This window comes from Hippocampus comes, unplaced genomic scaffold, assembly GCF_001891065.2.
Source record: "Hippocampus comes isolate QL1 unplaced genomic scaffold, H_comes_QL1_v1.1 scaffold48, whole genome shotgun sequence".
Classification (NCBI taxonomy): Eukaryota; Metazoa; Chordata; class Actinopteri; order Syngnathiformes; family Syngnathidae; genus Hippocampus; species Hippocampus comes.
The window spans coordinates 2,380,703-2,401,457 of NW_017808403.1; the positions used below are offsets into that span (position 1 = coordinate 2,380,703).

The 20,755-nt window shown below is 44.2% G+C and overlaps 1 protein-coding gene across 2 annotated transcripts in view; it reads left to right on the forward strand.

The window, feature by feature from the left end:
* Positions 1-8,171: 8,171 nt before the first annotated feature.
* rbpjb (recombination signal binding protein for immunoglobulin kappa J region b) overlaps positions 8,172-20,755 on the forward strand; it is a 31,198-nt gene continuing 18,614 nt past the window's right edge. For both annotated transcript variants that reach the window (XM_019858459.1, XM_019858461.1), the window contains exon 1: positions 8,172-8,449. In XM_019858459.1, the coding sequence (XP_019714018.1) occupies positions 8,430-8,449 (20 nt within the window). In that variant the 5' untranslated portion in view covers positions 8,172-8,429. The remainder of the gene's footprint in view (positions 8,450-20,755) is intronic.

Consider the following 20,755-nt stretch of genomic DNA (forward strand, 5'->3'; position numbering starts at 1 on the left):
TGGTGGGGGGTGTGCAGGTGTGAATCAGATGGGAGGAGGACGAGGGGGATCCTATTTGTTTGTTTTGCCCTCCAGACGTGTCCGAGAGCAGATTAAGGGATTTGGCTCAGGGGCTTGGGTGAGGAGGGGGGGGGGGGGGTCAGAAGCATACAGGGGGGGACTTGAGAACTCCTTCGCACGCCTGCTTGACAGTCACGCACAAGAAAAACCCACGTAGTACCATACCTCTCCCAGCCGTCTGATCTTCTGATCTTCTCTTGTTTTAGCACTAATACGCCCCCACACACGCGCACACAGACCCAAACGTAAGCCTCCAGAGAATTAGGGACCCTACAGCAGGCAACTCTTGCACGCAAGGGGGAGAAAAAAAAAAAAAAAAACGCTTCCTCAAGAGGAGCTTTGCAAAATGCGGTTGCTTTTTCAACCATCGGAGGAACCAGAAGGCTGTACCATAAACCTCCGCCAAGGGCAAGAGGGGGGAGGGGGGCAAGTCTTGTTTATTTTTTTGTTTTTTGGGGGTTTTTTTGGGGGTTTTTTTGCAGTATCGTGGCAAGAGAATTTAAAACATCAACAGTGGCTACATGAGGGATTCTCAAAACGTGATGCGGTTGATAATTGAACATTTATTTACATTTATATAAACCCAGTCATTTCTTCTATTCAATTTGCAATTTGGAACGATATATTTGAAAAAAATATTTGTATACCTTTAAACATTTTTTTCATAGCATTAAATATGTTGCAATGTTTTTTTTTGGGGGGGGGGGTAAACCGGTGAATTTGCTTGACAAATTCTTGAGTATCGATTTAAAATTGAAGCACAAAAAAAAATTGGCTTTTTCAAGCATGTTTTTTATTTTTAGAGTCTGTATTTTGGATTTGTATTTTCCTTGACCCAGAAGTTAAATCTCCCCACTGAAATTGCATTTAAAATAAGAAAGGCTTTTGAAATATTCATATAATGTACTTCTACATTTTAAAAGGAATGTTTAATTTTTGTAATTTTTTTTTTGCTGTTCGACAAATAATTTGATCTATTTCGTAGAAACAAGCTTTTAAAAATATATTGGGACATTTCGCAGTCATTTGACAATATTTTTAGAAATCATTTTCTTTTTTTTTCAATGGCGATACAAATGACATTTTTTATTCTTTTTACATATTTTATTTCTTTATTTTTGCTTGGCCAGCAGTCCTTGGCTTGCAAATTCAAAGAAACAAACGCAACGGCAAGCTCAAATTCAAGCGCGAGTCGCTCAGGCCCGGCCCATCCGCTGGTTTGGCTCTTTTGTAATGTATATCAAATTCACCGAGGTCCTTTTCATCTGACAGGCCATTGTTTTTTTTCTGTTTTGTCGGTGGGGGGGGTAACCCGGCGTTCCACTCCCTTCGACACAGGAGCAGGTTGGCTGACGATTGTTTTATGGAAATGCGCGCGGGCCTGACCGGGTGTCTGCCATGCGAGGCTGGAAGGGCGGGGAGACTCGCGTCTTGTGTTAGGGGAGGAAGGGGCGGAGGGGATGGGCTTGCGGGGGGGTGGAGGGCACTTATGTGATGTGACGCCGACCCCGGCAAACGCCCCTGACCCTGAGCAGATGGTGAGGCAGGCTCTCTCCTCTGAGGCGGAATGAATCGCGTGTGCCGTGTCACTTTATTGTCTGCGAGCATCGCTCACCCCAAAGCAAACCTCATCATGCACCCCCCCCCAAGACTCCCACCCACCCAAACACAATCCCTCCACTGCTCACCTTCGCCTAGACAAAGAAGAGCCATCCTTTATTTGTCCCGCATCGGCCAATTTCTTTGATGCGCTCGCAGAAGCATGTCAAGGACCCAGTCAATGACCCGTGAACCCCGTCAAAAAAAGCAAGGAAAGGACCGAGTCAAAAAGCAATCAAGAGCCAAGTCGGGGAACAAGTTGAAAACACGTTAAAGGCTAGTCGAGAACCGTTTTAACAACCAAATCAAAAACCAGTCAGGAATCGCTTAAACCGTGTCGAAAGCAATCAAGGATCAAGTTAAAACCATTCACAAATCATGTCAAAGCTGTTGAGGAAGAAACACTTGAAGCATCAGGCAGGAACAGCAAAAGTCAATGGCTTGTTGTAAAGCAAACCAAGACCAGTCAAGAACCAAGTTCATACGAAACAAGAAATTCAAGAACCAAGTCTAAAAAAAGGTCAAAAACTAGTCACGAACCCCTTTTATAAAAATCACTTTGACACCCGGAACCATTAAAAAAAGGACTTGGGCAAACAAGCCAAAGACCTGCTTGACAACAGAGTCAACCTCAATCAGGAGCCAAGTGAAAAACAAGTCGAAAGCGTGCCATTTTAAGAAACAAACAAAAGTTCGTAAACACCTTAGAACCAAGTCAAAAACCAGTCAGGAACCACTTCAAAAACAAGTTGACTTGTTCCTTGGCATGTTTTTAGTCTGCTTCTTCATTTACTTGTTGTGTGCGAGCGAGTGTCTGTGCGTTTGTTTGTAAGCGGTTGCTCCCTGAGTGTTTTTGATTTTTCATGTGGTTCTTGACTGTCTTTCAGCATTTCTTTTTTTGGTTTGTTTCCCCCCTGGGTCTTAACAGTTTCTTGAATGGTTTTCATTTGGTTCTCGACAGGTCATTGAGTTGTTTTTGAATTGTTGTTTCCCCCACTTGGCTCTTAATTTGGGATCTGACTTGATTCATAGTCACATTTTTTTTCTTCTTTTTGTTTTTAGCTTCAGTTTTTTGAAGTGGTCTTAAGTCGTCATGACCTCGATTCTTGACTTTGCTTTCGCCGAGTGTCAGCTTTGCACCCGGGAGTAACCCGTCCTTGCTCAAGGGCACCCCGGCGGCCCTCCGTCCATCCGGCAACCGGTCCAGGCTCCACATTTGACGCCGGGTCTCTTTTTTTGTGTCCGGATGGGGTCTCGAACCCCCCACGCGCGCATCCAATGGGCTCCTTATTCACTCAGTCCTTCATTCACGTGCTTCCATTCATGGCTCCTTTTTGCCGCACGCTCATTCACAGGTTTGCCCACTTGCCGAGGCTTTATCGGGGGACAATTAAGGCACCTGCGTTTCTAAAGCGAGCCGCCGCCCCCCTCACCACCACCCACTGAATGCCCGCCGCCCCACTTCCTCGCCTCGCTCACTGGTCCTTTTTAACCACTTGGCCATGTGCGCACGAGCACCCGCCGCAAGTCCTTTGCCACCGAAAATGCTTCTTCAAATTCATTTCCACGTCCCATTTTTGGGACGGCCGAGATTTTGCTTGAAAAATCTGCAGAGAAAAATTATTTCAGGTGAAAAAGGTTTGAAATTTTTTTCTTTTTTCCGAATCTGTCACATATAGTAGCTGTGAGTTCGTTTTGCTCAAAATGACTCAAAACTCCCGACGGACACATTGGTTGGGGCGGGTTTAACAACGTAAATAGGACACACCCGCCCCACCCCCAGGGGTAGCGTACGCCAATTTATGATTTAATTCCAGATCATATTTCAGGGGTGCAAACAATTGAGCGCAATCTAGCAAAGGCTCACTGTAATTTTGAGATTGGTGATTTCAATCAATATGTGTCATGTGAGGCCTCCCTCTCTTTCTCCACAAAGGGTGAGGGGTCCCCTCCCCCATTCTAATCATCAACAGTCCTCTTCCTGAGAGATCTCCGTCCACAGCCCTGTCCTCCCCCCTCCCCCCCCCCTCTCTCTCTCTCTGTCTTTATTTGTTTTTGAGATTTTTCTTTTTCCAAACACCCTGTACACACTGACACGTACTGGGGGCAAATGGGGGGGTGTGTGTGTGTGTGTGTGTGTGTGTGTGTGTGTGTGTGTTTGTGTGTGTGTATGCGAGCATGTGTATGTGTTGCAATCCTCCTCCTAGACCGTACCTTTAAACTAGTGGTGGGAAAAAGTAATCTGACACACAGAGCGGAGTTTTTTTTTTTTCCTTAAAATTACACAAAAATTAATGGTGATTTTCTGGGATCTTTTCGTCGATTATTTATAAAAATGTACTTTTTAATCCAGACCACACAATGTAATGAAAAAAGTTTCATGAAAATAAAATAAACCAAATGTACTCACTGGCACATATTCTTTGTCCTCTGTGGAAAAAAAAGCAAAACTACTTTGTAATATTACTGCAGGTCACTGAGGAGTTGTGACAGTCCTCATTTATATGCGTATGTCTGAAAAAAACTGCCTCCGAGTGGCCAAGGAAGGCACACCAGAAGGAGTAACACAATGGCCAGTGAATAGATGCCAAAATGCGCGGCAACATCTTTTCATTCTTTACATTCTCTTTCATTGTCTTAGATTTTTAAAGAGTGCACACAACTGTATGTTATTCATTATTTTTTAAAATCATTTAGCTCATATTTGTTAGTAATAGTGCTTTTATTTTTTTTTTTAAAAAAACAGCAAACAATTTTACCACACCTTTTCACCAGTAGAAGACGTCGCGATGATCATGGTCCATATTGCTGATTTTATAACTTCCCTGCTTTTCATAAATTAGCAAAAATATTTTTTCGCGTTGTCATCATTGGTGTTTTGTGTCAAATTTTGAGGCCCCCAAAAATAATAATCTCCATATTGGAATCAGGCATTACATAATGTGGACTTGATGGCAGGCATAAAACCGGCCCATTCTTCAGGTAGCCGCTGGGATATCAATCACGTGGTTTAGTTTCCATGTCGCAACGCTGCCTGCGGAGTTGTCTTTGGCAACTTGAACTCGTCGTGAACCGCGCCGGTGGGAGAAAGGGGAAACTACTTTTTTTTTTTTTCCTCCTCCTCCCCCACAAAGTGTCTACGCAGTGTCGGGGACGTCCTCACCTCAAGTTGTGTCACACCGAGATGTTCTCCATCCACCGTAGTGACTCATTAGGAGAGGATACAATCTGCCGTGTTTGTCTCTCAAGCCCACAGCGCTCGTTTCAGGAAGTTTCACCTCCCTCCCACTGTCTACCGTCTCGTACGCTTTCTCTTGTCTGAATTGGTTGCCGTTTCTTTCAAATCAAGTCAAGTTTCTTTGTGTCGCTCTTCATCTCAAAGGAGCAGCCTCATTTTGATGATCCCTCCCTTTGTCCAGGAGAAACGGCAGTCAAACAGGCCAAAATCCAGATGGCAGGTGGTGGCTTTAAGAACGATATCATCATGCTACTTTTTTTTCTCAGCAAAAAACACAAACAAAGAGAATGGTTATTACTTTTTTCTTCATAGATTTTTTTCATAGATGACTACTTTTGATATTTCCTTGAAAAATTGCTACTTTTCCGAGAAATATATGACATTATTCTTGAAAGAGTGCTACTTTTAAATTGCTATTTTTTTCCCCCAAAAACACACCTGCTTGTCAGATTGCTCTTTTTTTCCCCTGGAAAAAAAACACATCCTTATTTATGTCACAAAAAAAAAAAGACATAATTTTTGTAATATTTGATTTTCTTTTTCCGCAAAAATGTGACGTTTTTCACATAAGGTTGTGACATTTTGCCTTAAAATACAACTTCATTGTCTTCAGATTTCTCTTTTTTTTCCTCAGGAAAATATAACTCTATTTCCGTACTCCTTTTACTTCTTTTTTTCATACTTCTTTTTTCTTGAAAAAAACCCCAGCTTTATTTTAAGATTTGCTTCTTTTTTTTCTTTGAAAAGCCTAGCTCGAGCATCATAAATCACTTTCTTTTTTCTCAAAAGAACCCGACTTTAGTCTTGTAGTTTTGATACTCTCAAAAAGCAGAAATTGTCTCTTAAGAGTGCTAGTTTTTTTTTTTTTATAGCTTTTTTGGGGGGGAGAGGGGGTAACTGTTTTATGAGAATAACATATGTCTTTGAGAAGAAAATTAGCAACATCACACAAATAGTCAGGTTTCGTGCCAAAAAAATAGTAATCATAAATAAATCTTAATGGAATATACAGTAGTTGTTTTCAAGAAAAAAAAATGGAGCAATCTTAAGAAAGTGACATATTATTCCAGGTCCAAGTAGCAATCTTTTGCCATGTAATGTTGTGAGCAGGCGATCCATATTGCAGCCGAGCCTTCCACTGGAACGCTTCCCTGTTCTGTGGCTATCTCCCCGTGAGCCGCCATCTTCAGCAGTCAATCGGAGTGGCTTTATCGATTGGAGGCTTACGGCTTAGTCAGGATCATTCCGCTTGGCCGCCTCGCTATCGCAACCAATTGTTTCGCCCTTAATGAGAAGAATGGGATGAGACTCTTCCGAATCTTTGCCTGTAAATGAGCGACCGTGGCCACGCTGGAATGGCCGCCAGTTCATTGCGGGGCACATATGAACCAACAATATATTTCAAGTATATTTCTCTATAAGGGGAAAAAAATCCACTGGATCAGAGTTTTTGGGTGCCCTCCGCCCCGCCACACAAAGCTGCAGGCTCCTAACAAATGAAAGCATTCACTGGCCACCGGTGTGGTCTCCGAGTATTTACTTTGAAGTCGGGAAGACTCCCGCTCCGAGGGACGGCTACTGCGGACAAAGATGGCAAACAGATTGAAATGAGGGCTGGCCAAAACACAACAAATGCAGGGAGAGACCTACATGAAGGTTTACGGCTTCCTGATAAAGCAAAATGAGCCGACGTGTTTATTGCGGGAGAGACAGCTCACCTCACAGAGGGCCACTTTGGAATGCTCCTTGGAAGTCGGGGAGGAAAGGCTCAACCTTGAAAGCAAATAATGGCCCGCCTTGTACTTTCACTGGGGTTTCCCTGGTCATGGGACTCCCCGATGTGATGGCAAATGCACTAATCTGCTTTATATGGGCCGTTCACGTGTGCCCACACTATTGTTTCCCCGTTTCAAACAGGAAGCGCAACGTTGCCCTGTTGGGGATTGTGCTTGGGGTTCGGGGGGGAACGCTATTACTGCCCGCTTGACACATGGTGTGAACCTGTTGGTCAGTTTTGCTCCGGCCACGAATCCATTTTTAGAGAGCTTGTCCTCATTTGGGTCAATTCCCACCTCAAATGAACAGTCGGCTGCATACCAGTGTTAAAAAACGGTTCTATTCTTCCTCCTCCTTGACATACGGTCGACCCCCAGGTCAGTTTGTAACATGTTTGTAGGGATCCAACTTCAACTCTAAGGATCAGTGGGGTCATTTCCAGGGGGACCTTGTGAATATTTTGAAAATGGAGCCCCTGAAGCCAGTTTGCGCAGGGGCCGACGCTCCGGAGCTGAAGTTGTCGTCCATTGGAGCTCTTTGTCGTTTGCCGGGAGCAAACGAACAACACGGGCGTGGACGCGCTGCCGGAATGGACTTGCTTAACGGTTTCATTGAATGTTCATCAGCTGGGGAACTATTTCAAAGCGTCACAAATATCGAGCCAGCCTCACATTCAAGTCTGGAGTGCGCCAGCAACAGTATTGTAAGATTCATTCTGATTTGACTTTGAAGATCTGATTCACCGGGCGCTTTTCCACGCCCCTGAGTGATTCGTGCACAGCACCATTAGCAATCTTATGACAATAATTCTGTTTTGGAGCACATAGTTAACGACATTCAGACGCAAAGCAGAGAAAACAAAAGTATCTGACATAACCAGAATGACACCATTTAAACAGATTAACAGAAAAAAACAAAAAAAAAAAACGTTTAAAAATAAAGAATGAAAAATAGGTTTCTAAAATAACTAGAAGAAAAAAAAAGTTTTTCGAGGACCTTAATCCAAGGTATGGGCCGGGGTGGGGGGTGAGCAGTTTTTAAGGAGGATTTCAAAATATTTACACTCAGGGATGGTTTCACTTCTGTTGGCAGATTATTCCATTTGTGTGCAGGACAACAAATAAATGCAACTTCAATAACTTTACATTGAAATACAAGAATTTTTATGTTCATATATATTTTACACATTCATATTTTCCAATAAATGGGTGTTTTTCTTCTTTAAAGTATGTAACAACTAAACTATACTAGTTTTGGGGAGCTGGGAAGGAGGAATGTCATTTCAATCCATCTCAGTGGTCGAACTGATTTGATCAACGTGGTCAAGGCACCGCTGTATTTTCGAACAAAATGCACAAGCGCCTTTCTCCGCTGATTTACAACCGCGGGGACGCACGTGGGAAAAGCATCGGGGACAAGTCTCGCGAGAGCGAGCGAGCCCTTAGCGCTGGCCTATTGTGAGAGTTTTTGCAGCTCTCGCGTGATCTCGGAAGTTTCCCACGCCTGTTGTTGTGGCGTCTGCCCTTTTCGCTCACTCTCTCAGCGCTCCCCCCTCGCCAAAGTGTGGCCTCCCCTTCTCTTGTGTCTCCTTACCCACCCCCTTTCTCCCTTCTCCCTCGTCCCGACACCTCCATTCGGCCTCTTGTTGTCTCGACGGATTGCCGGGGCTGCGGGGAGAGGCGCAAAAAAAGAAGAAGAAGAAAGGGGGGAAAAAGGATATCGCGAGTATTGGAGTTTTGGTGAGAGTTTGTGGAAGATGGCGCCTGTTGTGACAGGGTGAGTCTGAGATTCGGGGGCTTTCTTCGGGGAGTTCAAGTGAATCCGAGTCCTTCAGCGTGGCTCCGCCGCGTATTTGTCTGCTTTCGCCCGGCTCCGCGGCCACTTTCTCCGCTGCTGCGTTCATCGTACAACGTCGTTTCTTTGTTCCAATGTGTTAAGCGTCTTTTTTTTCTCACTCTCACCCACTGTTTGCTGCGGTGTTCAGTGGGCTAGCCTCACGCGAGCTGTTAGCATGTGTGCTAGCCAGCTAATGAAAACGACAACAAAATCAAGAAAGACTCCCGAGGACACGCGCTGGAAAGTGTCCGACTAAAACGGCTTCCCCTCGGATTTGTTTTGCCCAATGTGCTCCCGCAACCTAGTTGGGGAAGTAGTGCTGCTTATGGGCAGTGACTTGTCCGATAATGGACGCCGGCTAGCAAGGTCCGAGTGAATCACGTTGCTGCTTTGTAAACCTGACGAAAATATTGTCGTTTGTCCTAGAAAATTAGCGGGCAAATCTGAAAATAATAGCTTTACTCACGTAGAAAAAAAGTCATGATTTTACAAGATTAAAGTCAGATTTTTTTGGGTGGGGACAATGTTGCAACTGAGAATAAAGTTGTTTTTCTATAAAAGAAAACAACTACCAGTCTTCCAAAAATACTCGTATTTTTTTAGGGTAAAAATCTTACAAAACTAAAGTTGCTTTTCGAGAAAAAAAGGAGCAGTCTGACGAAATAGTTAAAAAAAATTGAGGGGAAAATTTTGTAGTCTTATGAAAATATAATCATATGTGTATATGTCCAAATGTATATGTCTACGACATATATGTCCAAAAATAAAGTTGCTTTTCAGGAAAAAAGTATGAATCATACAAAATGGTCATATTTTTCTAGGGTGAAAAGTAGCAATTTTATGAAAATTAAGTGATTTATTCAGGAAAAAGTAAAAATCTCATCTGAATAGTCAGATTAAAAAAAATCTCTATGTCTCAAATTTAGTCTGATTTTGTAAGGGGGGAAAGTAGCATTTTTTTCAAAATATAGCCTGTTTTTTAAAAAAAAGTAACAATCTTGTGATAAAAAAAAAGGTTTTTTTTCTTTCTGATAATCTTACATGTATTTTTATCAAGTACAACTGCTAATGAGAATTTCTGATTGTTTGAGAAAAATGTAGCAATCCCACAAGAATAGGTGCTGTTCACATATTGGATGGTGATGTACATTGAAGATAGCATTGGACCGGTCATATGAAAGTTATTGCATGTCTTTGCGACATGTATATTGCATGGGCCATTATCGCGATGATATTTTGTCGATACATTGTCCAGCCATAATTTTTTTTTACATCACGTGGTGCTTGCAATGACATAATGACCCGATGGGCTGCTGTAGCTTGCTCCTTAAAATACTGCTGTTGTCTCAAAGAAACATACTGATAAGTGGAACTTGCCATGTATACTGTGAAAAAAAAATCTTTCTCTTTACATGACCTATAAAAATGACAAATGTGGCACACCCCACTTGCTCACAGTGGATGTGAATTTTGTGCTCAAAGCCTGCCCACCCAATGCCACCAGGTAACACATCCGTGATACTTTCACATGTCAGCATTGGGCTCCTAATGGGGAAACTTGTACTTGTGATCAATTGGTGGGAAACGCGCAACCCTTCATCGTGGAGGTGTCACATTTTTCCTTGTCCCTGGCGCTCGCGTTTTTTTGATGTCATACAGACAAAGCTATATTGGACGATAATATGCTAGTCTCATTGAATCTGTTCGTTTGTGTTTGTAGAAGTGTGTGTGTGTGTGTTTGAGGGATTCTTCAGTTCATGGGGTGAGGGGCAGCATGTTAGAGGGCACTGGGGTCAGGTCTGGGTGGTGGGCCACCTGTCCGCATGATATCTCTTGCTGTGTTTTTTGTCTTTGAGGGTAGAAAAGGGCTACCAAAAGCGTATTAGGGCCGTACTGAAAAGAAGGTATATGTATGTTTTAAGGAAAGTTTCGAGAAAAAAGGCTCACTCTGACGAGAAATGGATGTATTTGAAACAGAAAAATGCAATCTTATGAGGAGTTTTTATTGCGGGGGGGTGGAAAGAAGTTGCACTGTTATGAAAATAAAGTAGAATTTTTGTTCGCGAAAAGAGGCAGCAATACTATCCAAATATTGTATTATTTCAGAAAATAGAACCAGCCTTACAAATTTATTATTTTTTTAAGATTGTGAGAATAAGTAGCTTTATATTGCCCCCCCCCCACCTCCCGAGAATAAAAGGAGCAATCTTGTGAAAAATATTGTATTTTTTTTTTTAATCGTAAAATTTGTACAAGAATAAAATTGCATTTTTTTTCTTTTTACGGAAAAAAAGTTGCAGTTTTAGGAATATATTACTGAATAAAAATGGAACAACATTATGAAAATAAAGTGTTAATTTTTTTTGGGGGGGGACAGTAGCAATCTTATGAAAATGTCGACCTATTTCTCATCTCCGCCCCCCAAAAAAAATCAGCGATTTTATGAGAAAAGTCTTCTCTTTTCCAGAAAATTAAAATCCTGCATAAACAAAGTTGTTTTTATCATTTTTAGCTCTGTACTTACATCGCATACAGCGCTCATTTTACCAAAAGAGCATCACATCACTCCACAGTGCAGCTTGGCGTTGGCAGCACAATTTTTAGGGGCACTTTTAGTTCAGCTGTGACTGGGAACAGTTCCAAATCCTCGTCACTGTTGGCACTAAACCTTAAGGCGTCTGTCTACAAGAAAGCAAAAAATGTCAGGAAAAGCCAACTAGAACATTGAAACTTTAAGATCTCATCAGTGATAGTTAAAATAGTGCCGGGTTTTGACGCCCAATTAACATGAGTTTGAATGTGATTGGTTCATTCTGACTTCGGCGTGGGCCGATTACCTCTTTGGTGGTTTATCGTGTTTAAAAAAAAAAGCAGGGCCTTTCTTTCTTTCCTAGCGTGTATATGTTTGTGTCAGCGTGCGCTTCTGCGGTCGATTGGGAAGGTGGGTGCGGAGCAAGCAGTTTTGTGTGTGTGTGCGCGCGCGTGCATCCATTCCCCAAGGGTCCTCTCCGCTTGCCGGCTTCTCTTTTTCAAGAAAGGCGAGGTTCAGAGAGAGCAGCAGATGTCGAAGCGCTGACCTTTTTGGTGGCAGAGGCTCGGCCCGGAGCTAAAAAGCCAGCCCCACAGCCCCCACCTTGAGCGCCTTCTCCACCCCGTCAAAAGGGCTTGGAAGATGGCCGTACAGGAGCACATTCATTGGCGCCCTACCGTTAGCTCACCGGCACTGCGGTCTGACGATTTATTGACGGCGAATTGTCATTCATCTTGGTATCTATTAGTCGTTATGACTGAAATACCGAATCTGCCACTGCCTCGGGTTTCGTGTTCAAATTTCCTGAGACCAAAGCCACTTGTCAGCAATGCAATCCACATAGGAAGACCCGCACTCGAACCCTGTACCTGTATTGTGAGACGATGTGCTAACCAGTCTACCACCGTGCCGCCCCACAATTATTCAAAGGGACAAAAATACGGTAGTTTATTTTTTTGTGTTTGTTTTGCTGACTCGAGCACGGTTTGAGATGCCTCCGCCCGAGCCAATTCTCCAAACGGGATTCCGGCATTTGCCTGGCGCTATGGGACGGAACATTCAGATGTAAATCTACGCCCAGTGTTGTTTCGCAAAGAGACCCACCGTCATGTTTAATGGAGGCCAAAGTGCTCTCGGTGGTGATGTTGTTGTTGGCTAAGGCAGTCGAGTACACAGCAGAGAATGAGCGCAAAATGCCACGTGCGGCGGATAGTTCGCCTCTGGCGTTCGCTTTGGAGCACCTCGGCGTCTTTCTAACATGAATTGTCCTCTTCCGAGAGCGTTTCCTCTGGCCGATGTTGTGGAGACGACTTGCCAAGCGACGGTAACTTCTGTGTCAGCAGCTTTTCGTCCCCCGCCGTCCCCTCACATTCAGGCTGCATCATTCAGAAAACACGAAGTCCTTCTGCCCTTATGATGAGCATTTCCTGTCATTCAGCTACAGTAGGGAAGTGCTAAGGCACTTTCAACGTTGTCGTGGTTTTGAGAGGAATTTGTCCGTTTTCATCCAACGGACAAAATGTTTGTCCCGTGTTTTGGTTTTTGTCCTCAACCATGATTATTTATGCTGTCCAACCGCATGCAGAAGTGACTGGTTGATTTGTGTGGGAAAGAACAATTGCCAATGAGCCTTTGGAAAGTAAATGGTAGAGCTGGCCAATTGATTTCAAATGGACGTTGATGCAAGTTAATGTTGGGAAAAATCTTTCAAAGCTTGTTTGGTATCCGGAGAAATGAAGAAAATTGGAGTGGGGGGTAGAAACCAGCACAACTTTGAACAATGTCATTTGGAAAATGGAAGACAAAGAGTGTGTAAGTTAAGGGCAGCACAACTTTGAACAATGCCGTTTGGAAAATGGAAGACAAAGAGTGTGTAAGTTAAGCATGTCATTGGAACTAACGCAGCCCCATGCCATCACAGATGCTGGCTTTTGAACATTTCTGGCCAGAACAGTCTGGATGGTCCTTTTTCCTCTCTAATCCGGAGGACAAGACATCCACAATTTCCCCAAAACAAAGTGAGACGTGGACTTATCAGACCACAGAACGCTTTTCCACTTAGCACCATTTTAGATGAGCTCCGGCCCAGGGAAGCCGTTTGCGTTTCTGGCTGTTGTTGATAAATGGCTTTTGGTTTGCATAGTAGAGTTTGAAGTTGCCCTGACGGATGTCGTGCCCAACTGTATTGACCGACGTTGGTTTTCTGAAGTGTTCCTGAGACCATGTGATGATGTCCATGACACATTGATGTCGTTTTGTTGATCCGGTGCCGCCCGAGAGGTCACGAGCAGTCAAGTGTTGCTTTTCGACCTCACTGCTTCCGTGCAGTGATTTCTCCAGATTCTCTGGGGCTTTTGATGATATCATGGACCGTAGATGATGACATGCCTAAATTCCCTGCACATGTACGTTGAGAAACATTGCCTTTAAACTATTCGGCTACTTTCTCACGCAGTGGTTCACAAAGCGGTGAACTTTGCCCCAGATTGTGAATGACTCCTGTCCTTTTTGAGCCAGTCATGGCACCCACCTGTTCCCAGCTACCCTGTTCACCTGCGGGATGTTCCAAACAGGTGTTTTTGATGAGGATTCCCCAACTTTATCTTTTTTGCCTCCTGTCCCAGCTTTTTTGGAACAGCCATAAAATTCTAAGTAAATGATTATTTGCTAAAATCATTCAAGTTGATCAGTTTGGACATTAACTACCTTGGCTGAAGTAAATGATTATTTGCTGAAATCAATCAAGTTGATCAGTTTGGACATTAACTACCTTGGCTTTTGTAGCGTACAAGTTCAGTTCAATATAAGTTGAACGTGATTTGCAAATCATTGTATTCTGTTTTGGTTTATTTTTAACACGAGGTCCCAACTTCATTGAATTTCGGTTTATAGGCGCAAAGTGTGTACACGTAGAAGTCATTAGAAAAAGGAAACTAACCCCCCCGCCGGACTTTAACGACTGGCTTCCATTTTTAAGTGATGTTGTGTTTCATGTGTTAATGTTACCGATTGACTTTCGAGCCGCTCAGCAGCGCATGCTCGCCACCCAAGTGCAATAAAACCCTTTCTGCCATGACAAGCGGGGGGAAGCACCCCCCCCCCCCCCCCACAAGGAAACACAGAATCTCCAGTGTTGGGAAAACCCCAATCGACTACACCTCCCACGGCGGGCTGCACCCGCTGCTATCGCCGTCTAAGATAAGAATGGAGTGGCAAGCAGTTAGTAGCCACCCTGGAACAAGTGTTTTCTCACTTCTCAGGACATTCGCCCACTGTGTCATGCATTCAAAAGCATGTTGTGGTTTTATTAGGCAGATTTTTTTTTTTTTAACCGGTGCCGTGAACCCCCGTCATAGTCATGGTCAGGAATTTGCACTCATCTATTTGCTATTTTGTTTTTTTTTTCCTCAGCCATGGCATGATCTGTCCAAGGAATATTATTGAAGTGAATTGAGGCATTTCCTTTCAACAAAAACAGTGCTGTGATCTTGTGACATCAATACACAATGAAATCTTTTTCGGGGTGGTGGCAAGTTACTTGTGGATTTTCACCATTCACAGCTAGGCCCTACAGTGTTTGTTGTACACGGTATCGAAACAGTCGATGCAGCCAAACCTCGTGACAACATACCTCGAGGGACATAACGAATCTGTACATCTGACAACGTACCTTCGAGGGACATAACGAATCTGTACATTCTAACGGTATATCGTTGGAAACCATTTCCAATAAAATGGCCACCAACTATGAAGTATAATTTTTTAAAAAAGTTTTAAAGTGCTCTATAAATACAGTTGAGTTGAGTTGGGTTGATAATAACAGTATGAACATTTGTTGATGTAAAAACATGAACATGTAATACAGTATAAACATGCCAATTTGAAACAAACTGATCTTATCAGACATGAAACAAGCGACTGTCGCGTTCCTACTTCTTCTCCGAAAACATTCAGTCAGCGAATGTTACCCGCCATGGGCAACTGCCAGTGCCGCCGTCGAAGCCACCTGTCATCAACTTAGGATGCGCCGCGCCCGGGGCCGTCTACGATCTGAAAAAGGTCTGTTGGCCTCGAACTCTGCCATGATTTTCTTGCCACTACGGATGATTGTCAAAATGGTTGACTTTGCCAATTGGTCATCTTGTCTGAGCTTTGTCTGGGAGACTCCTTTTCCAAAGCAAGAGACAAGGTCAGCCATCACAGACAGCGGGATTTGCTTCCGTTTACAAGACATGTTCTGAGAGCATGTGCGCCGTGCCTCTGGAAGTACAACAATGTCCGAGTTGAGCATTAGCGTCGTTAAGCAGGTCGTGGCGGCAGTTAGCTTGTAACGACTATTTTGTTGGAAAAATCTGGCCGTTGTAATGAAGTTTACCTTTGGAGGTGTTCGTTGGAAGCAAAATCGGCAAATGGAAAATGAATATGGGACTTTGAAATGTGAACGTTGTACGCTGAAACAAACCCGTGCCCTCTTTAAAGCGGCAAATTCGTGAGACGTCCCTTCCAGCTCCCTGAGATTGTATCTGTGCGTGTGTCACGTGCCTATTTGTTCCGGTGACAGCCACCTGACTGGAGTGATCAAAACTGAGGCTACAGCAAACGCTAATGCTAGGAAACATGGCCAAGTATGACTAATAGCCCTGAAATTGCGGACATTTCGGCTACCTGGTCGAGAACCAAGATGGAAATTGTTGAGTTAGCCAAACTATTTGCCGTAAGCGGTTCCAAAAATTCCCCAAGTCACGTTGTTAATGCGCCTAAAATGTCTCCCAAAATGTATTTGATCGGGACATGGAAGAAACCACAAGGCATAGCCTACTCACACAGTTATTTATTCATGTTAATCAATTATAGATGTTATGAATGTATATTGGGTTTCGCTGAGCGATACGGTTTTGACTGCCAGCTACCCTAATGTGTGGCGTGCAAATGTAATAAGTTGTTGCTCACAGCCACTGTTTCCTCTTTGCTCCTCTTAGAGTAAAGCCGTACCATGATTTTTGCAAGTCAGCCTGTGGGGACACCACCCCGAGCGTTTACCCAGAGTTGACCCCCCCACCCCCTCTCCCACTCCTGCTCCACCATAAAGTGAGACCGGGGCACAACAGGGAGTTCTCAAATGTCAGGAAAATAGTCAAGAAAAACAGCAGCGAGAAAGGCGCATTTGGTTTCCAGGAAAGGTGCACTGTTATCGGCGAAATGTTTCTCCGCATTGTGCGGTTGTTTAACTAAGGCCGCTGCGCTGTTTCACAGAAGAATCCGCCTGGTGGCATTCCTGCGGCCGTTGACGTCAGGAGGTTTCTGGCGCTCCTTTACAATCACAATGAAGTAACGGCCGCGGCTGTCATTTTGCGGGACACTCCAGCGATTGTGGTTAAAAGAACAATGCGCCGCGCTTGTCCCACTCTCGCACATGTGGCCTTTGGTTATCGCGGAAATGTTAACCTAAGGCCGTGTCCGCACACAAACACACACACGCACACAAACACGTTACCTCAAAGGAGCTGGACACACAGCCACGAATGTCTAAAGAGCTGGCGATCAAGTTAGTAAGTAGAAAATCACCATTTTTGCTTCCCCTGAGTCGTTAGCGTGACAAGGTCTCGGTGTTAAAAGTTGCATTTGCATCGGTCGTTGCGCCTAATGAAATCAGCGCATTGTCGTTAGTTTTATTGTCATGTTAAATCGAGTTGAAGTCGCTCAGTTTTCCTCGTGTACACTCTAGTTAACCCTGGCCGTAGTTTGAATGAAAAATGGGCATTTTTGAAAATGTACATTGCGGTACTTTTATAAGCACCATTTCTCCCTCGGCCGATTGGCCCGGTGAACTTGTTTTCATACCGAGCGAAGTGGCTGTTCAGGAAAGATGGCTTGTTGAAGGGGAAACAATTTGCAAGAGAAACAAACCCCCACCTTGACGGCTGAATGCTGAAACCAGACAACAGTTGAACTTCCACACACATACGCGCACACGGATTTGCGTCGCGGCCTCTGCCAAAGTCTTTTTGTGAATTGGCCGCCCGCTTCGGTTCCATACGTTCTTCAGACGTCGGAAATGCCTGAACTCTTTCATAACAATCTGGCACCGTGTTGTCATGAGCTGGCCGCTTTCATCGGCGCGAGTATCTTTGCTCACGAGCTGCTAAGTGTTTGTTTCCTGCCACCTTTGCGCGCGCGACTCGGTGATAATCCACGAGTGCTCTGCCTGTCTGTCACGTTAGCAGTCCGGTTTCACATAACGCCATATTTTGAACTCCAAATACGAAATGAATCTTAACTTTGGTGTCTCATTGAAGTGCCATTTCTTTCATACTGTGCTGATCAATAAAGCGCTATATATTTTTTTTTTCTTTGGTTCGGTCTCTCTGTGGCCCGGTACCAAATGGCACATGGTGGTTGGGCGCCGCTGTGTTACATTACAGGCTCGGCGGTGACATTTGTTGTCGGGCTTACAATATGTCGGGGGGCAAAAAATAACTGTGCCTACGTTGTAATTAAAGTCCAAACAGTTTTGCAGATGGCGCTTGTGATGTTTCGGTGAGAGACGCAGCCAAGGCCACCGCACTCACTCATTACGAGGGAAAAGTTCCGCTTTGGTCAAGCCCGAAGGGGGGACGGTCGTGTGCTGCAAACGCATCAAACTGCTCGGCCCGGATTTCTGTTCCGTTCTCTTTGTGGCTTCAGTTTTGCCACCTGTGACACTTGAGTCATAAAGAGCAGCCACTCGTTCACTGAGTAGAAAACCAAAGCAGATTTTTACGGCGTCCGTGTTTTACTTGAAGATTTATTTTGCCGAAGACGATTTCATTTCACTTACCTATCTGTACTTTCTACTTTTTCCTTTGACAAAATAACATCTAGCTTTTTTTCAAATTCTGTGGATGATATCACATCTTAGGGGAGAAAAAAAAACATGCGCAGGTTTTGAAGCGCAAAATATTGCCCATTCATGATTTAGGTCCGAGTCCTGCACCTTTTCTCTTTGACAAACCGGCTCGTCACTATCAGATGGGATGCTGTGGGGCAGGCATGATTTTTTTTTTCGTTTCTCTTTTGTGATAGACCGCTTTATTGGCCAGATCGATGATCGGGGCCGATATTTGGAATTTTGGCGATTATTGGCAGCTGCCTTTTTTTTTGTTTTTGGTTTTTCAATTTCATTTAATGGCTGATAAAAGCTAGTTTATTTTGGCTCTCTTTCTGTCTAATTGCTTCCTCGTGGAGTGGGTAACAGCCAATCAGTCTTAAAGCTGTATGTTTGCTCTGTCGTCTCTCAAGAGTCACGCACGGGAGAGGTCCAGTGAAATAGACGAAGGTAACGCTCCAGACCAAAATTTCAATCAATGTCAGTCTACTACAACTCCCAAGTACTCGTGACATTACTATAAGCCCTTTTATGCCATATTAACACAAATGGCAGTTTGGCTCGCCACATTAAGCGGACTGGCCTTGAGGCTAAAGCTAACCGTTCTCAGATTGTCACAATGCAGAGCTAATTTGCTACGTCAACCACTTGCCTCCGGGGAGAAGTCTAACCACTCGAAATAAAGTTGCTGCTAATAGTGATTGAAAAATAGTGACACAAGTAAGGACTGAGTTGGTGGCAGTGATACAAATTGCTGTACATGGTGCAAAAAACTGACGGCAAAGCACTGCAAGTGAAAGTCAGATCTTCGAAACATTGAGACTTGCTTCGGGTCCCATGTGTCGTAACTGATTTCCGTAATCGTAAAGCAGCAAGTGTTGGCGAGCATTGCATCAGACATCATTTATCAAGAATAAAGTTCCAATTAGCACAGCGCTGTTGGATGTAAAATTGGGGACAAATATGGAGTTTCCTTTTGCGTCATTGCCCTCGTTCTTCCCGAGCAGCCCCAAGGAACCGCTGGTGTGAATCTTTTCAGACTTGTGGCGATCGGAATAACTGACGCGAGCGAGGCTAAACGCTACGCTTTTCCAGCTTGTTTTCGTACTCTGGCGCAAACATATCAAGACTGCGTCGCCTTGGTGGCCTGATATTTCCCTGCTCCACACGGTGATATAGTCCGGAGATGACAATGGAGGGGTGAGTCAAAAGGCCTCAGTGAATTGGCGGATGGGAAGGCCAGATGCCAAAAACATGTTGACGCGGAGGTATAAAGACGACGAGTCGGTTCAAACCCCAATCCATGGATTTATTCAAACAAAACAAAAGATTTGGTCATTGATTTGATAAAGCGTTTGATATTGTAGGCCTCAAGTATGACTCATGGCGAATGTTTTCTCGCCACTTGGTAAGAACATTAGCAAACCCGTGGAAGCATTGTTTTAGCGGAAGAGTCGGGTTCAGGTCAAAATTCCGGTTTTTCAAAGACAGAGTTACTCCCGCATTTGAATATCCCGATGCGAACGGCGACGCATAGAGAACATTTGTGACACAAATTGCTAAAATTTCCGCTTGTTACATTATACGTTTATTTATATCACTCACCACCGGAATCGTTTCCTCCCCGCTCCAAAAGTGTGCTTTTTAGCAGCGTCCCTGAGCTTCGCTGTGACTGTTTACGTCTGCTTTTGTATTTCCGGCGAGTTGCACTCCAGATGTACGGATTTATACGCACGGATATGTGTGTCTGTATGCACACTGTGTCATCTTCGCCGTAGAGACAGAAAATAACCCCGAAAACACCACAGAGAAATCACTGTATTCAAGTTTGGCTGGCTATGGCGAGGACGATGTACTTTGTGTACCACAAAAACGAAGATTTCCCACGGAGAGAGCAAGCGCATGCGCACAGCACAAACCAATTCCTTGTTTGTTCGGAGGTAACCTGATGTGTGTGGCCAAATATTTTTAAAATTAGTTTATTTTAATTCATGCAAGATATTTTAAAAAGGTTAGTGACTGCATGTAAAGGGAGTCCCTGACTTCTCATCCATCTCCTGATGCTGCAGGATCAAGAGCAACTGGTGTCTTGCTCAAGGGCACCTTGACGTGATCACAAGGGCAGGGATCGAGCCCTGGGATTTTTGTGTCAAAGAGATGAGTGTTTAGTGGAAAGTCAATGGCGTGAGATTCCCCCGGTTGGCAAAAAGAGCACCTCGCTGCCTGTGCCTTTCGACGTGCTCGTGCTTCTCAACAAGAACGACTGCTGTCGTTTCAGTTTTCTGGTGCATTTGAATGTGGCGCGGTTGAGCTCCGAGCCTGAGGCTGCTTGGTGGGGTTTTTTTCCTCCTTTTATACAAACAAGGCAGTCAATGTTTAATTGAGTACAATGAGAATATAGATTCTTGGAAATATTTGACTGTGCCTAATAGTGCATCAATAATTGATGGCAGACTTCCCAGATGACCAACTGAGATTTCTTGGAATGTAGTTATTTCTGCCGTTTGATGTTCTCGGCTCTCCTCTGTGGGTTTTTGTTTTAAAGATGTAAGTGTCAATAGCTCGCGGGCCCCTGCAACATGTTTCAGTTATCCATTAGCCAGCCCAAAGCTCCGGCTGTGATCCTTATAGCGGATCGTGGTCTCGCGGAATCTTTTCCTGGTGCCAAAATACGAGCGTACCGGCATTGCTGCGGTTGGTTTTCTCTCCCGGCGAGGTGTCCCCCCCGGGTGCGCTCTGCTTCCAGCAGTGAGTCACCATCTCAGCCGTGAGTGAGAAGCGGGAAAAGTGAGGTTCATTCAGGGTTCAAGGCCTCAGCGGTTCACCCCCCCACCCCGCTCTTTCTTGACCC